Here is an 18,350-nt window from a genome sequence, read left to right as displayed (position 1 = left end):
TTACAATAAGGACAGAGGCAGGTTCTGGAATGTTCTGGAATGTTCCTATATTCACACAGCAGAACTGGCTGCTTAAGCCCATCTCTCTATTTTTATTTGCCATACTTCATCCCAAGGTATTTTCCATTTTCTTTTCATTTAGCTGGACAAGAAGGTTTCTTTCTGGAAAAGTACCATGCATATACTGAGAAACTCCATCCCTCATCTCAAAATCTGATACAAGCACTACCTCCCTCCATGGCCAAAGGAGGGACAGAATGGCTGGAGGTTCTCTGCCACCTCTCTGATCTGAACTGGAGCAGCATGCAGCCACACATCAACTGTGTTCATTCGTACTCTTCAGCGACTCAGGCCAAAATTTCAAACAAAATCTGTCCAAAAGCCAGTGCAGTGTCATATACAGTCCTGGAAATCCTGGTCGCAAGATCTCAGTCCTTTTGTTTTAGACTGTCTTTCATGGGGGGTCAAATGCCATCTCCAAGAACTCCTTGTCTCTACTGCCCATTTGCCATTCAGATTTTGGAGCACAAACTGTTTGTTTTGGATTTGGTAATCAACTTCTAAAGCACATGAAAGGATTATCAATAGCGGGGGGCGGAGGAATTAAAAGCATCTTTGCTAACCATCTGTGTTTGACTAACAGCAAGCTATAAGGGCCCAAACATACAGCATTACTCAGAGACCAGTAAGAGGCTGAACTGCCAACCAGATATGAGCTCAAACCCCTGTTACTTAAGAGACTCTACAGCAAAGCTTAGAAATAAAGCAGCTTTGGATACATGCTGTTTAACTCAGCATATATTGACATAAACAGGATATCCATATCACTGTCCAAACGTGGATGCTCCTGCAGACAAACCAGCCAGACCTTCTAGCTGTTGTTGCAGCTGCTTTGTAGATAAATGCAATTTTACTTTTTTCCACAGTTCAGATTAAGCATTTGTTTCCCAGACACATACAGGGTATGGTTTGGATGTTTCTGTTTATGGCTTCCTAAATTTCTTCCCCAAAAATATTCCCTCTCCTCCTTCCCTCCCACCTAGACCAGTCCTTCTCATTCCTTTCTTTTTCCACAGAGACTGTGGTGTTTTGGATTTGCATGCTGTTGACTGTACACAGTCACACCTAATCCTTAATTGTGCCCTTCAAACACACCATTTCAGCAATAATCACATCAATTTAATGGAATTTCCAACTTCTAGTTTACTATTAACTGGAACCTCTGCTCCTACAGACATTCTTACATACATGGTCCAGAAGTACCCATACAGAGGTGCACTGTTCTCTCCTAAACAAACTTACTGGGTTTGAAGTGTTCACTGTACCACTGACTTCAGCATTGCATACTGCAGTGTGTATTCCAAGGCTTTTCTGAAGGAATACTGTCAAAAATCCACTAACCTTAAGCCATTGAAGAGCTGCTTAGATTTATCCAATAAGTAGCAAAAGTCTGTCACCGTTTTTCTCTCTGCTTGAGGAATATCATCTTCGGCTCCCCCTGATGACATGATTTCTTTTAGGGCAAGCTCAGTCCTATGAAGAAGAAAATAGCCATATTACTCAAAAATCAAGGGCTGCTATGAAGTCATCCAGACTGAGATGCATGTTCAGTTCCATGGGGATGTAACACAGAGCATGCAGTTCTCCACAGGTTACTCTTCTCAAGACTCATTAAAAAAACCAGCTGAGAAGCAAGGCATGGGACTAACTGTTGCACAATGCACTAGTTAACAGAGCAAAATTAAAAGTAACAGTGGTACAATAGTCACAAAATAAAATAACTCTGAGGACTGTCTTCACAAACACAAAACTGCCAATGAAAGAACTGTAGCACAAACAGCACTTGGGTTTCACACTTGGACAAAGAAATCCTCTCCAAATTTGCCTTCTGCAGAGGTGCTTATCCTGCAGCTGTATTTAGAGAGATCAGCCTCAGTTCTCTTTACATTTCATTTTCTTCTGCAGGTGCTGAAAGCTGTTGCTCAATAGTTCCTACTGCTGAAACAAGGCAAATTTAGCTAGAATGCTAAAAAGTACCCTACCATCCCTCCTCTCTGCATCCTCATGACTGTTTAATTCCATGGCTTGCATTGCCCACAATCATACCTGCAGATCCATGTTTATTCTTCGTATGGGTAAAATGTTATATTGTACAATAATCACCTGAATAAAAAACTAAGATATAACGTAGATAACTGTAGTATTGAGTAAGTAAGGCAATACAGAAGCTTACAGAGGCAGAGTAGCTTTTAAAAATATTACTCCAAAGATACACAGACATCAAATTATCCTTTTGAACATACAAACATGAGCTACAGATTTTGCAGCAGCAGCAACAGCCAAACATCTCCTCTGGAAATGGCTGCTAGGTCTTCAGCTCTGCCACGCTCAGGATTTTTGTGCAAGATAAACACACTTCTAACTGGGCAAATGCAGAACTTTTACTTCCAGCAGCTTCTCTACCAGTTTTGGTTGAAGTGTTTCTGTTAAGCAACAAGTTTCCATTTGTGCAGCAGCTCTGTTTGGATGCTATTTGCACAAATAATTACCTACATGTCCCAATCCAAGGCAGGAAATGGCAAAGCTAACTCTTTCCAGCCATCAGGAAGCACCCGGAAGTATCTTTCAGCAACTGTCCCAAAAAATCCCTCGCAATAACTAAAGAGGCTTCAGAAATGCTTCCCTGAACAAATACTTCATGCCTAACAAATGCAGGAGAAATTGGCAGCTTCCACCCAGCTTTTGGGGTAAGTTAGAGGGCCATCCTGCCAACCAAGCAGTCTCATGATTTCCCAGTTTAGAGAAGATGCAGCCCACATAGATTTGCTTTTACACACCCACGTGAAAGCACACCGGAGCACCAGTGCAAGGCTGTGGGGGCATTGCACAAACCACTTGTTGAAGAGCTCCAGAAAAAGGTAAAAAGTGTTTCTGTATTGTCAGAGAACTGCAATATGGGTGCCAGAGTCCAAATGCCAGATGTCACAAGCTTTGGCATGAGGACGTGAACATTGTGAAGCACCAGGCTGTGTCTGAGGCCTCCGAACATTCACATTTACACACCACAGAACAAACAACAAATACCAAGTATTTAAAGCACCGACATATGAGATTGAAGTGAACAGCAAGACCTAAAAGACAGATGTCAGAAGTAGCCAGGAGGAGTGATTCAGGAATTCCAGGAAGAGGGACGATACCCCAGGTCCTGTGTGCTCCGCAGCAAGGGTGACCTAAATCCTGCAGCGAGGCCGTGGGTTCTGCGCTCCACCGTGGTAGTCCAGGCACTCCAGAGCAGCTTCAGACACATTTGCAAAAAACTGAGGAGCTTGCTTAAATTGCAAAGTATGTTTCATACAGTCTAGATATCAGTCTTTTAATTTCATGGCAGTGAATTTTATTTTACACTATCCTTAAGTTATACTACCCAACAACCCCAACCGCTGCCAACATAACCTGTGTTAGCCCTGGCACAGGCAAGTAAAACCAACTAGGCTTTGCATCATTTTTTTAAAACCAAATAGTTCTCACGTGGAAGAAGTTCATCAGACCCACTGTGAAGAGACCATTTATGCAATCAATAAAAGATACACTAGAAAATCCATAGCCTGCCAGTGTGAAAGGTATTGGAAGGCAGGAAAAATACGTGAAGCTGGCTTTCCCAGGTGACAGAGAAGGAAAATAAAATTACATTATCTCATGCACTGGTTTTGGCTTATCATGCTCTGGAGGGGATGGTATTTGGTGCTGTACAAAGGAAGAGCTACTATCAGGAGCAGCTCGGGAGAGGAGGAGGTGCTCCTGCACTAAGGACTGTGTTGTAATGCAGCAGCAGTACAGACAGGAGGGAGAATTATTATTAGAACAGCAAGTGGGCACAGTAAAGGGAGGAATACAGATCCTGACATCGCCCTTTCCTAAGGGACTGCTCAGCTCCAAATTAACAATATAAATGAAATGCAGCCAGGAGCACATCCACAACAGGGACCTCTCTTTCCCTTTGATACTAGAAGTTATCACATGGATCTGTGCTCATCTGCAGACAGACAGTTCCCCCAGTTTTGACAGCCAGCTATGCCACGAATATCACCTACTTAATTTTCTGTTCTGTGTTTCATGCTTTTTGCTTTCTTTCATGCAAAAGAAACTGTTGGGCTGTTTTGCACGACAATTTTTCTTAAGTAACACATGTTAAAAAAACGCTCTCCAGAGTCTGCAAAAGGAGACACTGAAACACTGGTTTGAAAGACTGTTAGAATAAGTCAGAAAATGGTGGCTTCCAGCAGAACTTATTATTCTCTCAAAGATTTTGCCAGCTCCTCAGGCCATACAAGGCAGAAAACCCGTGCTAGCCAAGCCCCACACTTGGTGTGCCAGTTTCTTCCCTACACGCTCTCATAACACAGAATTCCAGGTTTGCTTAGTGTAATACATTAATGGATTTTACAAATTCATTCCATTGCAGCACCCAGGGTAGCAGAGCTTTACAGACATCCCAGAGGATGGCAGTTAAAGATGGAGCTGAAGGGCAGCAGGAGGAGGGATATGGGACAGGGATGGAGGTTTCATGGTGCTGGCCAGTATTTTAAAAGTCAGATGTCACTTACATCACACACGTCTCCACTTCCCTGTGGTTTGCTGTCTTTTGGCTAAGGTTTACCAGGCTTAGCTGGAAGGGAAAAAGAGTGCTGAAGTTAATGGTATGCACTCCCCACTGGCCCTACCCTGGAACTCAGGCCTGCAAAGCAAGGCAGGCTTTGTGAGTGGCAAGGGAACGCTCTGGGTCAGGGAAATCAAGCTGACAATGCAAGTCCAGCATGGGTATGTTCAATAAGTGCATTACATCCTCTTAGATTTGCTACATAGCCAGGATCACTATAAGCTGCCATTCAGCTGCCTGCTGAAAGGGGGAAGGGGGGCCCTAACTTCACGCCCGACGTGCACAAGCAAATAAAACCTCACACACCAAAGAGGCAGCAATGGTGTAACCGGAGGGCACAGTGGACAGGACGATGTCAAGGGTCTATAAGCTCATGTATCAGTGAGGACAGGTAGAATCAGGAGCAGTTTCCTGGAGCTGCACAGCAGAGTAGGCTGGACATTGACAACTGGTCAGCTGGCACCTTGACCTCCTGACACAGCACTTGTACAACCCATCTCCCTTTTTTTAAGCCACCACTTCCTCTCAGTTATGGAATCTTGACCGGTTTTCAAACACTTCCAACTCCCCACTTAGAGGCGCAAGTGGTAACCAAAAACCAAAAGCAAACACACTTTGTTCTTCCATCTTGTTGATACAGGATTTTCCCCAAACTAAAATGTTCCTAGAACCGCTTTCTACAGAAACCGATGGTGGAAAACACATTCCAGTCTATCAGGATTTTAAAGCTGTCAAACCTTGACTCAGAGACCAGCTCTCTTTCCGCTTTCCATCCTGACACATCTCCCACAGCATCACTGCCAAAAGGGGATGTGACACAAAGCCAGATGCCCAGCTGGTATCTGTTCCTTATCTGCAAATTAACAACACAGATAAAACTAAGCTCCTGATCATTGATACACAATGCCTGGAACCATCATGTCTCAAATCGCTACCAAAAACCAGCCAATCTTACCTCCATCAAGCAGGATGCCTACCTTGGCTCTTCGTTTGCCTCTCCTTTTCTTCTGCAGACTGGCACACTCATGTCTCATGTTTTCTTTCAACGCTATACTGCACGTTTTGGGAAAACCATCTGTGTGTTTCCATGTGATCTGCTCAGAGTGCTAGTCCTGACAGAGCCTCAGACAACACAAAATGCAGTAGAACCCAAATTCGTTCCTCTCGCCAGAATTCCTAACTCTCCATCAAGAGCCACTGCCCTGAAGTTCCCAAGGCACCACTCGGTTCTGCCCAAGAAACACTGATATAAATAAATAGCAATTCCCCCAGACAGGCACTGAAAACCTCACAGCCTGCTGGAGTCAGGAATTCAGAGGGAATGGCAATGAGCAGTTATACATCAAACCATTTTTTTATAAAATGTAGGCGGGGGGGAAAGGATTTCTTTATTATTCCAAAGCTTTTAGTAAAATTTGGAACCAATCACAGACATTCCTCACCCCAACCACTGTTCACCTCAGGGCACGTCTGCACTGCAGTGGCTGCAGCTCTTCCAGATATATCCAGCTCCTTTTCCAGCAGCTCGATGGATGCTGCAGGAGGCATCTGGGAGCAGGCTGAGCCCACACCTGAGCTCCTGGCAAGGCTCAGTCCTGGGGGACAGCAATGCCCAGGGCGAGCTCAGAGAGCAACCGGAGCGTTTGTATCCCAGCTCTGCTCAGTGCCCTATGGACGTGCACATGGACTGCCACAAGGAAAAGGACACAGCCTGGGCTTTGGGGACACTTTTGTCTGAACACCACAGTGATAAGCAACTTTAACTTAAGAAACAGAAACAAGCTGTTTTATTTAACTGATAGCACTGGTCAAATCATGTTCTCTCTGCCTGGATGTTTGCTTACTTCAAAGGCCACTAAGGAGAAATGAATTACGAGGGTGAAAGCCTGATTTCATATACAAATTACAGTGTGGCTGACAAAATCACCCGCAAATGTAACTAGTTCTAGCAACTACTTCCTATTGGGAATTCTCCAAGAAACTGGTTTTCCTACTGAAGTACACCATTTGTACAGCTAACTTGCAAAAATACTGCTACCTCTAAAGATTAAGCAAGAGGGAAGTCACTTTTTAAAATAATAAAAACATACAAACCCAGTGAGCCTGTGCACGAACACACCCACACTCCTGTGCACAAGCAGTCAGGGCCAGCAGTCACTCCTACAGGGACAGGGAGCCTGGTCCCACATCAGCCCAGATTGATCCTTCCCTTCACATCCCAATAAACACAGCTCTCCACAGCACAGGGAAAGCTTCCTAGGGCTCCACACATTCGGAGGGGCTGGCCAGATGCTTCCTACAACGTAACAACTTCCTTCTGTCTGTCCTTCCCTTTAACAGATGCACTGAACATCACTCTACTTCAGCTTCCTCTGAATTTTGTGAAAATCACACACTAGATAATCTTCAGGACCTCTCTCCCTAGAGCAACAACAGTTACATCAGACAAGGAATTTAGAAGCTGCTAGGAGAAGAAGAAAAAAGAGGAAGCCTGAACATGCAATTGCATTCCTAAAAAAGGGAAAGGAGAGGCAGGGGATAAATAAGAAAACAAGACAAACCCACGCACGCACATTTCCCAGCTGCACACTGCTGTGGCCAGTGGAAGTGGCAGAGAGCAGGCACTCACAGTTACACAAGAACTGTTATACAAGTTGCACAGATTTTAGTACTGCAAACTGAAAGTTTACTACTCTCACATGAATGCATAATCCGTTCCTCAGCGCATCAGAAGATGAGAAGATCTGCAAACAGCCTTGCAATAAGACCTCAGAGCTAAGGGGAGCTGCCACCTCTGCATTACCTGTGACATCTCAGCAGAACACTCTCATGATTTCCTGTGGCAACACCACAAATTCAACTCCATTCTGAGTCAAATGAGTTGAAAAATACAACATGCAGTGTCAATCCCGTTATTTTAACTTCAAGTAAGTGCTTCGTCTGTAGAATCAAGCTTTTCATATGTTTCAGACGTCTTTAAAAATCCTTTTATTGCTTAAAAGCACACCTGTCTGTATCCAGAACTGCAGCTTTGGCATCTTTTCTCTCAGAAAAATGCGGAGGTGCTCATTAACATCATGCCATGGAAACCGTGTAGTCCCTTCCTGCCTCCTACACTGAGATCATGGAAGCCACACCTCACCAGCAGACTCCTCTGAATTCCCTCTGGGCGGACTCACTTTGAACACAAGAGACATGATCTCACCATGGGATGCACGTGGCCTTCAATCGCCTTCAGCACACAAAACTTTCGCTTCTCTTCTTTATGTTTCTGCCACTGACAATTTGTTCCACCTTTGTCTGTTCTGCGCCCTCCATGATCCCTCTTTCACTGCAGTTCACGACCTTTTGTGTATAGAATGAACAAAGGGCACAGGCTAAAAATGTCATCACAGTTGGGCCTCTGCTCTTCTACTGACTTCACTAGTTTGCTATTAGAAATAGGCTCAAGCTCAAAGTCAGACCAAAGAAGAATTTCTGGGTCATCAGAGTCCAGGAATCTCCAGAAGATGGTGCAGAAGCAATGTGGAAGAGGACACAAGTGTTTCTTTTCATCCAAATTCAAATCATGAATCTGTTGTGGTGCTTGCATACCACCTACATGGTACTTAGCAGTCATTTGCTTTGTATGAAAGAGCAAGAGAAAAAAGAACATCAGGCTGGCCCACTCTTGGCAGGGGTGGGAGGGTAGAAGGGAGACAGAAAAACACCATCAGCTGTGGCAGTGAGCTGCGTGTATTTACATTTCACAGGCTGAACTATTTAGTGGTTTATTTACACACAATGTTCTTGGAGCAGCTAAAATGCCAGTTGTGTTTTATCCCGATATTGTGGCAATGTGCATAAGCCACAGAATCATAGGAAGAGTCTGCAAATGAGAGATGAACCTACTGCATCTGGAAAAGCACGTAAGCCACTGTGAGAAAGGAGAGAGATTTCGGGAGCACAGGCACAACAAGGACTGAAATGCATTAGTTATGACAAGACACCAAAATACAACCCAGGGACTCGAAAGCAACGACCCAGTCACAATGCAACAGCTTGTGCTGCAGGGATGGCACATCCCAGGGTAACAGCCAAGCCAAGCTACGGCACCGGCACAGCGGCCTCGGGTCCCTCCGGCTGCCCCTCCATGTTAGAGTGAGGAGGGAATTGCAGTCAGCTCCATTTTATGCACATTTGATGGCAAGACGCCAACACAACTGTTGACTGAGCCAAATCTGGGCCCCCTTGAACTAAGCCATCACCTAAAGCAGGGTGGAAAAGCACATGCCTCTTGCCTTCCCAGCAGCCAAGTTCCTGAAAAGCATCCCAGTTACAAGAACGATTTTTCTTTCTTTCCTCTGACAACAACTGACATTTAACTCTTTTATGTACACTCATTAATTTGAAATGGAACAGCTAACATCAAGCTGCATTGTAGAGCAATGGGATGGAGAGGCTTCTTTCCAGCAAGCCAAATGATTTACTGGCTGGCCCAAATGGCAGCTGAGGCCAGTGCCCGATCTGGAGGGCAGCTGTCGTCACACTCTGCAGCCTGCTCCCATCCTCGGCCAAGGTGCCAATGGCTGCCTTCCAACTGGAACTGTACTCTGACAAAAGGGAATGCAGGACAAGCTTAGGAAAGCTTTCTGATCCCTTTGGTTCACTTCTTCCCTCCAAACTGGTGTTTGGTGGGAGCTGCCAGCAAGCTTGGGAATTGCATGGATCATGACTCTGGGCATTCACCTTCCTGAGCAGGTACTGCTCCTGAACTGTGCCTCTGCCTCACAGCAGAGAAATTCCTCTGCTGACTTCTGCTTTAATTATATTTTTTAAACTCAGCTACTAGGCTGTGTTCCATTATATTAATAGCAATAATTAAAAATACTTCAAACAACAAGTCCTCTAAACCTGCACTGGCATTGCACACTTCTTTTCCTGACTGACATCCTCAGGGAACCAGATTGATGGTTACTCCGTTCCATCCCTGCTGCAGGGCTGTGCTGCGTTCTCTCAGCACATGTAAGCTGCAAGGTAATATTTGTATTGGCAACTTCCTTACATACTTTACAGAACCAGACCTCCATTTGACCCTCAGTGCAGCTCCCACACACAACTTGGTCCACTCCTTTGAACTGTCTCCTCCTGCTGCAACACATACTCCATACCACACCTCTGTTTTCCAGCCTGTTCAAAAACTACACATCTTGAACAGAGCTTTTGTGCTTCAACAGTGCAACTTAGCCACAAAAGCCAAACCTGCAGAATGCTCTTATGCAAGAATACCAAACAAAACTATTACAAAATCTGCATGTACAAGTCCTGGTTGTCCTTCTACAAAGACTGCTCCAAAGAAAGCAATCATTTTTAAGAAAAAAATGAGAGCTGTGTAAAGTTATGTGTGAAAAGACATCAACATCCAGGTTTTTATGGCCAGAATCCAATAGCTGTACTGTGCTTTAGGGGGCTAGTGGGGGCATTGGGGGTTTTTGTTTAGTATCAGTTCCATTTCAGCTCTTTAGGCAGTTAGACCACCTCAGAACAGACCTTCACACCAGAGATCCTCCTTCCTTACCCAAAGCACACCAAGCAGAATAAGAGACAAACCAACAAAGTAACACATCCAGATGATCCAATGAATTCCCATTATCCATCTGTGCTGCAGCAGATCATCAACTCCACTTAACGCCAACAGAGCTAAACCAGAATAAAAGTGATGCAAGAAGAGGGGAGATGTGAGTGGCACACGGAAGCGAGGCAGCTGCAGTGCGAGCAGGGGACTGTGCAGAGCATCATGTGACAGCAGCAGCCGCGGGAGAGCTGCAGCCCCCGGCCCCCACCTCCCCAAATCTGTGCCCTCTGTGCAAGGCCACGGACACCACCACCTGATTTCAGTGCAGAACTGACTAGGGTTAGAAGCTTCTCGATGTTTTGAATCGTTACACTCCATTTTTATTACTTGCCTCCACAAAATAAAACAGGGACACAGAAATGATTAACAATGAGCTTCATGCTCCTCCCGCTGGAATGCACTTTCAGCATCTTTATCACTTGTAGATCGAGTTTCTCAAAAGAGCACAATGAGCACAGAACACAGTATCATTCTTACACATAGAGCAAAGCCCAGCTAGGCATCGTTGTGATAAAATCTTCCCATGTTTGTAAGGGAGATGGATTGCCAATTGAATTTTGATACTGTATTGTAGCTACATTTCAAGACAAAACAATGATCACATTCTCCTTTGTAGCACAACGAAACACTTCCTCTCTCCATATAGTTTCTGTGAATGGTTTTTCTATTTCCTGCAGTAAAGGACCTGGCCATCACATTTGTGACCGTCTGTATTGCTTTGGCAGCCCAGAATGACTGGAGAATAATGCTCTCTGCTCCTAGTGAAGCGACTCACTCTTTCTTTCACTTAACAGAAATCGTGGTCCAATTTATCCAAAGATCTTAAAAGAGACTGTATTAATCTGATTTGAAAATGAAGCCTCTTTTTCCTACACACACGATCCCCAGCAGGACACCAGGCTACCAAAGTGCTCCCTCCACTGTGCCAGGGACAGCACACCCACCACACCACAGGTTCAGGTGGCATGAGGAGACCCCAGGCAGCAAATCCCACAGCAAGACCCATACCAGGATGATTTTCCACGATTTGCAAAGACTGGTACCACCACAGCAGTCCTGCTGCCCGCGGGAGCAGTGGGAAGCACATGCATGCTGGGAGACTCACTCACATTTTAGTCTTCATATGGTCCCACAGAGCTGCTTTGCATTAGCTTGGACAAGATGCCCTGAATTGCAGGGTGCATTTGGACAGCTCAGGCAAAATCTAGGTATTTTTTATATTAAGGGGTCCATTTTGCAGGCTGGAGGACTAGAAGTGCTTGGCCCAGACACGGCTAAAGCATGGAACCTTGGAGTCTGGTTATTAAATGACAGACATGCAACTCAGACCTTGATGAAAACAGGTCTTATTCTGTGGTGGGAAATGAGATCTAGAGCTGAAAACCTGCAGTCTTGATCCTGGATGTTTTACCAGGTGATGGACATTTTTATAGGGCAAGAAATTTGAGGGGATGACACAACACAACAACCATCCAGCTACTGTCCCCAAGGGCATCTCATGTCACCTATTGTCCAAGCCACTTCTCTGTACAAAAGAAATAAAATTCGGTGACAAGGGAACTGCTGCGATAGAAGTTGAAAATCAGAACAAATCCGTGATGATTCCATCAAACCCGCAGTTTGGATATCCAGCACTGCACAGACTGCTCCCATAAAATCCTGCAACATTCCACCCCGACGGGTTCGTTTGCCCATGCCGGATGCCGCTTTCTGTCACCGGCGTGCTCAACACGCACAGCCTCGCCCGCCGCAAGCGGGAAGGGAGCGCGAGGAACGGAGAAGTTAATAAAGAGGGGGTCGTCTGGGCAATTATTTCAGCTACGCTGCCAACCCAGGCCTAAGCGTTAGACGTGTCACATCGCGTTCCTCCTCTCCGTTAGCAGCAGAGACAGCGGCGAGCACGGCCCCGTGCAGCCGCCGGGCCTCGGCAGCTCCCGCCCCCGCCGCCCCTGGCCGCGGCACCGGGCACGGACCCGCCGCGCCGCCGGGGGATGTTCCGCACAGCCCCCACCCGCACCTGCCGCCTTACCTGGGCTCCCACTCGCGGCGGGGTTCTTCTGCCGGGCCCGGAGCTCTGCGGGGGCGACACCGCGGTGAGGGGCGCGCCGCCGCCGGGCCTGCCCCGAGGCGCCCGCAGCCGCCGCCGCTCCCGCCCGCCCTCGCCGCCGCCCCGCCCGCCCCCGCCCGCGCCGCCGCTCCGCCCCCCGCACCTGGAGGCCGGGCCGGAGCGGGGCAGGCGCTGCCGGGCGGCCCCGCTCACCGTCCGCACCCGCCGGTCCCGGTCCGGGCGCGGCCGCAGCGCCGCCGCCGCCGAGGTTCGGGGAGCGCGGCTACCGCCTCGCGCCGGTCCGCGCCGGCCAGCCCCGCCCTCTTGAGCTCCTATTGGCCGAGCGCCCAGGCTAACGGCGAGAACGCGTTGTGATTGGCTGCGCCGGCCGTCAATCGAGAGGCTCCGCCCTCCCGCGCGCGGCCGGTGAGGCGCGGCGGCTGCTTGGATACGGCGGCGGCAGCACCGCGGGGAGCGAGGCCGGCCCGTCTGTCCGTCCTTCCGTCCGTCCCGCGCGGCCGCCTGCGCGCAAGGCCCTGCCCCTGCCCCTACTCCGTTCCACCGCGGCGGTCGCTCCCGCCCCGCCCGCCATCACGTCCCCATCACTGCCGGTGTAAGAGTGCCGCACCTCGGCCAGCGCGGGAACACCGGCTGCGCTCTGACTGGGCTCCGGCGGCCAAGAGAGGGAGGGGGCGGCAGCCGCAGCAGCGAGCGGCTCCCGCGGGGCTGCAGCCCCAGAGCCCGGGGCCGGCCGTTCCTCCCGCGCCTCCCGCCTTCCCTGTCAGCGCCCCGGCCGGGACCACCGTGCAGCCCGCGGGGGGCGCGCGGCGCGCAGGCTCCTCCCCCCGTTCAGCGCGCGTTGGTAGGGTCCGGCCGCGGCACCGCCCCTGTCTCTGCGCGGCTTCCGTCCTTCCGCCCCGCGCCGCGCGCCGCCCGCCATGGTGAGAGAGCCGGGCCGCTGGTCGGGAATCCACCGGCATCCCGCGGGAACGGCCACCGGGGATCCACCGCCATCCCGCGGGAACGGCCACCCGGGGATCCACCGCCATCCCGCGGGAACGGCCGCCGGGGATCCACCGCCATCCCGCGGGAACGGCCACCCGGGGTTCCACCGCCATCCCAACGGGCACCGGGACCGGCAGTCCGGGAATGCCCCCCAATCCCACCGGGGCCGGGAATCCCGGCAATCCGCCCTCATCCCACCGGGCCCCGAGCCCGCATATTCGCGCTGCGGGGCTGAGGGTGGGCGGGATGCGGGCCCAGGGGTCGGGCGGGGGTGCTGACGGCCTGTCCGCCGCCCGCAGGCCAAGATCAAGGCCCGAGACCTGCGCGGGAAGAAGAAGGAGGAGCTGCTGAAGCAGTTGGACGATCTGAAGGTGGAGCTGTCGCAGCTGCGCGTGGCCAAAGTGACCGGCGGGGCCGCCTCCAAGCTGTCCAAGATGTGAGTGGGGACGAGGGGAGCTGGGCAGGGGCCGCGGAGTCCCCGGCTGCTCCGTGGCTGAGAGCTGCTCTCACAGGTTGTGGTCGTTGTGTGCTGTAAAAAAAACCTTAAAAACCCGCGTGGAAGGGGAACACATCTCGTTAGGGCTGGGGGTCGCTCTGTGCCTCTGCTCAGAGGTGTGGAGCAGAGATAAGCCAGGCCCTGTCGGTGTTCGCTGTAATGTGGCACAGTGTGGGTGGTCCGGAGCACACACGGTACCCCGGGTTTGATCCATGGAGCTGGTCCTGCTGTGTCCTGAGATCCCTCTCTTTCCCACCTGCAGCCGTGTGGTGCGCAAATCCATCGCCAGAGTGTTGACTGTCATCAACCAGACCCAGAAGGAGAACTTGAGGAAGTTCTACAAGGTAAGGACAGACATCTTCCATAAGTGGCCTTGCAGCTCTTGCTGTTCACTATTACAGAGTTTGTGGGAAGGAACTGAATTTGTCGATTGCTACTTAAAAGCTTAAAACTCAATGAAAAACACTCATTTACGTTCAGTTTTAAAGTTCTCTGGCCATGGTTCCTTTCTAATTATTACTGCAAGAATTCAGTAAGCTTGATGTGAGTCTGCTTTCTGCAAGAGAGTCTTCTGGCAGCATCCCTTCTGTGGGCTGGGGTGAACTTGCTGGAAGGTGCAGTTTGCAGAAATGCAGATACCCTTTTATTTTAAATTTAATCATCTTGTATGTGACCAAGAAATTCTTTAATTCAATAAGGTTCTGTGATTTTTATAGAGTATTACTTCCTGGAGTTTGAATTAGGTCATATTTGGGGGGGGAAAAAAACTTTTCAAGAGGTGTTGGATAACTGGGGCTTGTAAGATTAGGCATTACTTAAACCTGAGTCAAAGCTGCTGCAAAAGTTACACTCCACTCGTGTTTCCCAGCGGAGAGGAGTCTCCTACACTTGCAGGCTGTAAAGGTAGTCCCAAGGGAAAGGGGCTTGAACAGGGATGCTTGTGCTGTGGCAGGAGCTCAGCTCGGAGCAGGGTCTGAACTCCACCGCTGTGTGTCTTTGCCAACAGGGCAAGAAGTACAAACCCCTGGATCTGCGGCCCAAGAAGACTCGGGCCATGCGGCGCAGGCTGAACAAGCACGAGGAGAACCTGAAGACCAAGAAGCAGCAGCGAAAGGAGCGTTTGTACCCGGCCCGGAAATTCGCCATCAAGGCATAGCGCTGGGCGAGCTGCAGCTCCGGGCTGGGCGGCTGAGGATGGCTCATTAAATGGAGTTTGGTTTGGAAGTGTCACTGGTGGTTTCTTTGGTAGTGGTGGGTAAAGAGGCCATAAAGGAGTCATCAGCTTAATGGAGGGAAATGAGAGAATTCACAGAAAGTGTTTAAACTGTGACTGATAATGAAAAATACAGACCTGGCAGTTTTATTTTCCTCTGAGGAGCAGGCAGTGAATGGGTACAGATCTGTGAGGCTGGTTCAGCCGATATGTAAGAAGTATTTAACCTGAGATTGGTGTAAAATGGAAGCTCTTCACAAATACTGGCAGTCAGTCGATATTTATCTCTTCAGTTTAAAGTTTTGTCTTGGGCCAGATGTTTAAGTATTAACAAATAAATTAATTAGCTGAGGAGTTTTACGGGACTTCGTGGAAACTGAAGGATTTTGTTGGCATTTGGTTCAGATCTCTGGGCAGCTCATAGCTTCCAAGAACCCCCTGAGGGGGGGACAGTTTCAGACCAGGTGTTTGTTCTCTGTGTGGGTGTGGATGCTGATGATGGCACAGGAGCTCAGGGTGTGAAAAAGGTCTGAGCTCCTAGGGCAGCACCGCTGAACTCCCAGGGCATCTGTGGCCTCACAGTTCCACACCCACCTGCAAAGCACAGCACGGGTTAAATGGTTTGTCTTTGCCTCCCATGGAGTTCTTTGGGACTTGGAGATGGAGTTGTGATTCCAAAAGCCTTTTTTGGTCCTGATTTTTGAGGAAGAGTTCCACAGTGCTGCTGTGGAGCGTGAGGGCCGCAGCACTCATGGTTTGTGTTAGTGCAGCCCATACATTAGAATATGACAAATTCCCTATCCATTAGGGAGTTCCTAGATTGGATCCAGATTCTGTTTAGGAAAAAGATCTTAATTCTGCTCACTCAATTAAGGATTTTTGAGCCTCAAGCTAGTTTTATCCAGAGAGGCCTAATCACGTGTGGTGCAGGGAATTTCCCCTACATGGTGGCATTGCGAGGGGTGGCTGCGCTGTGATGTCACCCGGGCTGTGCCGTGGCTTTGTTTGGAGCCCAGGGTGGATGGGACGTGTCTGGCAGCGAGAGGGCCCTGCCTGGCACAGCGCTGGGCCAGGCTGCCAGAGCGTGCCGTGGGCCGGCGGGCTGTGTGTGGGAACCGGCTCCTTGGCTCACATTCGTATTCCCAGGCAGGCCGGCAGGGTTACAGATGGCTGTGTTTCCATGCCTGAGTGTCCTCCCGTGGCTGGCAGAGCTTCTCTGGGGGGAGCATGAGCTTCTTGCCCAGCACACACAGGCCCCAGGAGCAGGAGCACCCTCCCATCCCAGGAGCCTGATGCCTGAAGGAGACAGGAGAGGGGCTGGTCCCCTGCGCTGGGCATGGGGCAGGCTGAGGCAGGTGGCTGCTGCCAGATCGTGCCTGGCTGCATTTGGGCTTCTCTTTGGAGAGGTGTGTGCCCTGTGCTGCTGCAGCAGCGCAGCTGAGGGGAGCCTGACGGCTCTGCCAGCATTGCTGACAACACGGCAAGCAAACACAGCGTGAACTCTGCACTGCAGAGACTGGTGACAGTGTCAGGGCGTGCTCCAGGTGTCACCTTCCAGCCCAGCCACAGGAGCAGCTGTGCTGCTGAGAGAGGATCTGCTGTCTCAAGGATCCGATCAGTACAGATCCCTGGCATGCCAATCAATAACAAGAGTGGGAGAAACACAAAAATGGGGAAAAACCCTGACTAAGCAGGCACTGAACATCCAGGAGTCATCCCCATGCTGAAGTAGGAGGCAGTACTGGAGAACAGCTCAGGCTTTGGTTTGTGCACAGCCCACAGCAGTCATTTGAGGAGGTGAACGTGTTTCTGGCACTGCGCTAAATCCTGGGGCTGAATTACTCCATCCACCCACCAACAGACAGAACCAACCAGTCCGGCCCTTCCATCAGAACTGCCCTGTCCTGTTACAGGAGACATCCTGCAGACAAGCAGCCCTTTAAGTGACCAGGAACAACAGACTGATTGAGCACACAGAGGTGAAGCAATGAGCTTCCTCCAGCGCACAGGTGAAGACACTTGTTCCTGCTGTGAGAGCAAGGCAAAGCCTGTTCTGGCTGGGGTCTCCAGTGGTCTGTGCTGGTTCCCACTTTATCAGCCAGCCCCAGAGGGTGCCCATGGCAGAAGCCGCTGCTGCTGGGGCTGAGTGAACACTCTCCAGCCTTGCTGGTCCCCAGAGGGAGGGAGGGCCGGTGGCAGTAATCCCCAGCAAAGCATCCCCGTGTTGTGCTGCCTCTGTGGGGACCCCACAGCATGTCCCCTGTGCCACTGCAGGCCGTGTGGTCCCTGTCCCCCCCAGGCACGGCACTGCCTGGCCGTGGGGTCAGTTGCCTGGGACCCTGCTGCGCTCCAGCGCTGACCCCGCGCAGCTGCCAACACCGGCCCTGGGTTTAGCACCAGTGTTTGCAGAGCGGCAGAACCTCGGAGGCTCAGACTGTTTATTTGCTCCTTGTAGATGAAGATGTCCCTCAGCACTGGAGAGACTTCCCAGGAAAAGACGTTCTTCAACAAATAAATAATTTCGCGGGCGGGGATGAGGACAGAGGAGCAGCTGCTGACGGGCTGCGGGGCACAGCCTGGGCTGGTGCTGCTGCGGAGGGAGCCCTGGCCCCACGCCCTGGAAGGCATCCAACGGGACCAGATGTTTCTGCCCAGCACAGCGGGACCGGCCTGGAGCGGAGGGTGACTGTGGGAGCTGGCAGCACCCACTCCTGGACCCGATTCTGCATCTGGGGCCTGAGGGGGCTGGGGAGGAGGGGCTGCAGAGGGGGCAAGGCAGATGTGAGCTGTATAATCACAGAGTCTTTTAGGATGGAAAAGACCCTCAAGATTGAGTCTGACTGAAAACCAAATATTGCCAAGGAAAGCCTAGGACCCACCTCCCTTGGCTGGTGTTTGCTGCGATGGACACAAACCCCAGGTCTCCTAACACTCCTGACATTGTTCCTGTCACCTTCCTCCTTCAGGGTGGTCCTTGGCTGCTGCCCTGAGTGCTACCACAGGGTTGACCCTGGTGTCTGCACGCAGTGGGATGTGTGGGCAGCAGGACATGGAGGGACATGCCAAGTGCTTTGCGGGTCAGGGAGCTTGGGAGTGACCCCCAGTCCCAGTGCCCTTGGCCATGCCATGCCTAGCACATGCATGCTGGGAAGAGCTGGCCCTGTGTGGCTGCGTGTGAGCAGCGTGTCGGGTGCATCTGGTGACCACAAGCCCCACACTGTGAGGCCTGGCAGGGAAATGCCGCGTCCCGCCGGCCTCATGGACACCCCAGGTCTGCTCAGGGCAGCCGCCTGCTCCCAGCCCTGAATGCCCGTTTTG

At 50.4% G+C, this 18,350-nt stretch overlaps 2 protein-coding genes across 7 annotated transcripts in view; one reads left to right on the top strand and one right to left on the bottom strand.

Moving 5' to 3' along the window:
• GOLGA1 (golgin A1) overlaps positions 1-13,009 on the bottom strand; it is a 56,335-nt gene extending 43,326 nt beyond the window's left edge. The window contains exons 1-4 of one of the 6 annotated variants that reach the window (XR_011155557.1): positions 12,947-12,968; positions 12,301-12,345; positions 4,605-4,666; positions 1,402-1,533 (exon numbers count right to left, since the gene is read on the bottom strand). The gene's annotated coding sequence lies outside the window, so the exon portion shown is untranslated. Of the gene's footprint in view, positions 1-1,401; positions 1,534-3,197; positions 3,308-4,604; positions 4,667-7,460; positions 8,243-12,300; positions 12,346-12,481; positions 12,488-12,946 lie in introns of those variants that run through there. The other 5 variants (XR_011155558.1, XR_011155556.1, XR_011155555.1 and 2 more) reach the window with 5 other exon arrangements.
• A 154-nt stretch (positions 13,010-13,163) lies between these two features.
• RPL35 (ribosomal protein L35) lies at positions 13,164-15,043 on the top strand. The gene is made up of 4 exons (XM_069031728.1): positions 13,164-13,259; positions 13,623-13,759; positions 14,082-14,163; positions 14,826-15,043. The coding sequence occupies exons 1-4, from the start codon at positions 13,257-13,259 to the stop codon at positions 14,973-14,975; spliced, it is 372 nt and encodes a 123-aa protein (XP_068887829.1). The 5' UTR covers positions 13,164-13,256; the 3' UTR covers positions 14,976-15,043.
• Positions 15,044-18,350: the final 3,307 nt, after the last annotated feature.

The sequence above is a fragment of the Aphelocoma coerulescens genome, chromosome 17 (genome assembly GCF_041296385.1).
Source record: "Aphelocoma coerulescens isolate FSJ_1873_10779 chromosome 17, UR_Acoe_1.0, whole genome shotgun sequence".
Lineage (NCBI taxonomy): Eukaryota > Metazoa > Chordata > Aves > Passeriformes > Corvidae > Aphelocoma > Aphelocoma coerulescens.
Note: the sequence above shows the minus strand (reverse complement) of the source record. Positions and strands in the feature narration are given on the sequence as shown.

Bases quoted from the DNA above. Each gene is read 5' to 3' on its own strand.
- RPL35 (XM_069031728.1), top strand. The intron at 13,760-14,081 runs GTGAGTGGGGAC...TCCCACCTGCAG, and splicing joins GCCTCCAAGCTGTCCAAGAT to CCGTGTGGTGCGCAAATCCA. The intron at 14,164-14,825 runs GTAAGGACAGAC...CTTTGCCAACAG, and splicing joins ACTTGAGGAAGTTCTACAAG to GGCAAGAAGTACAAACCCCT.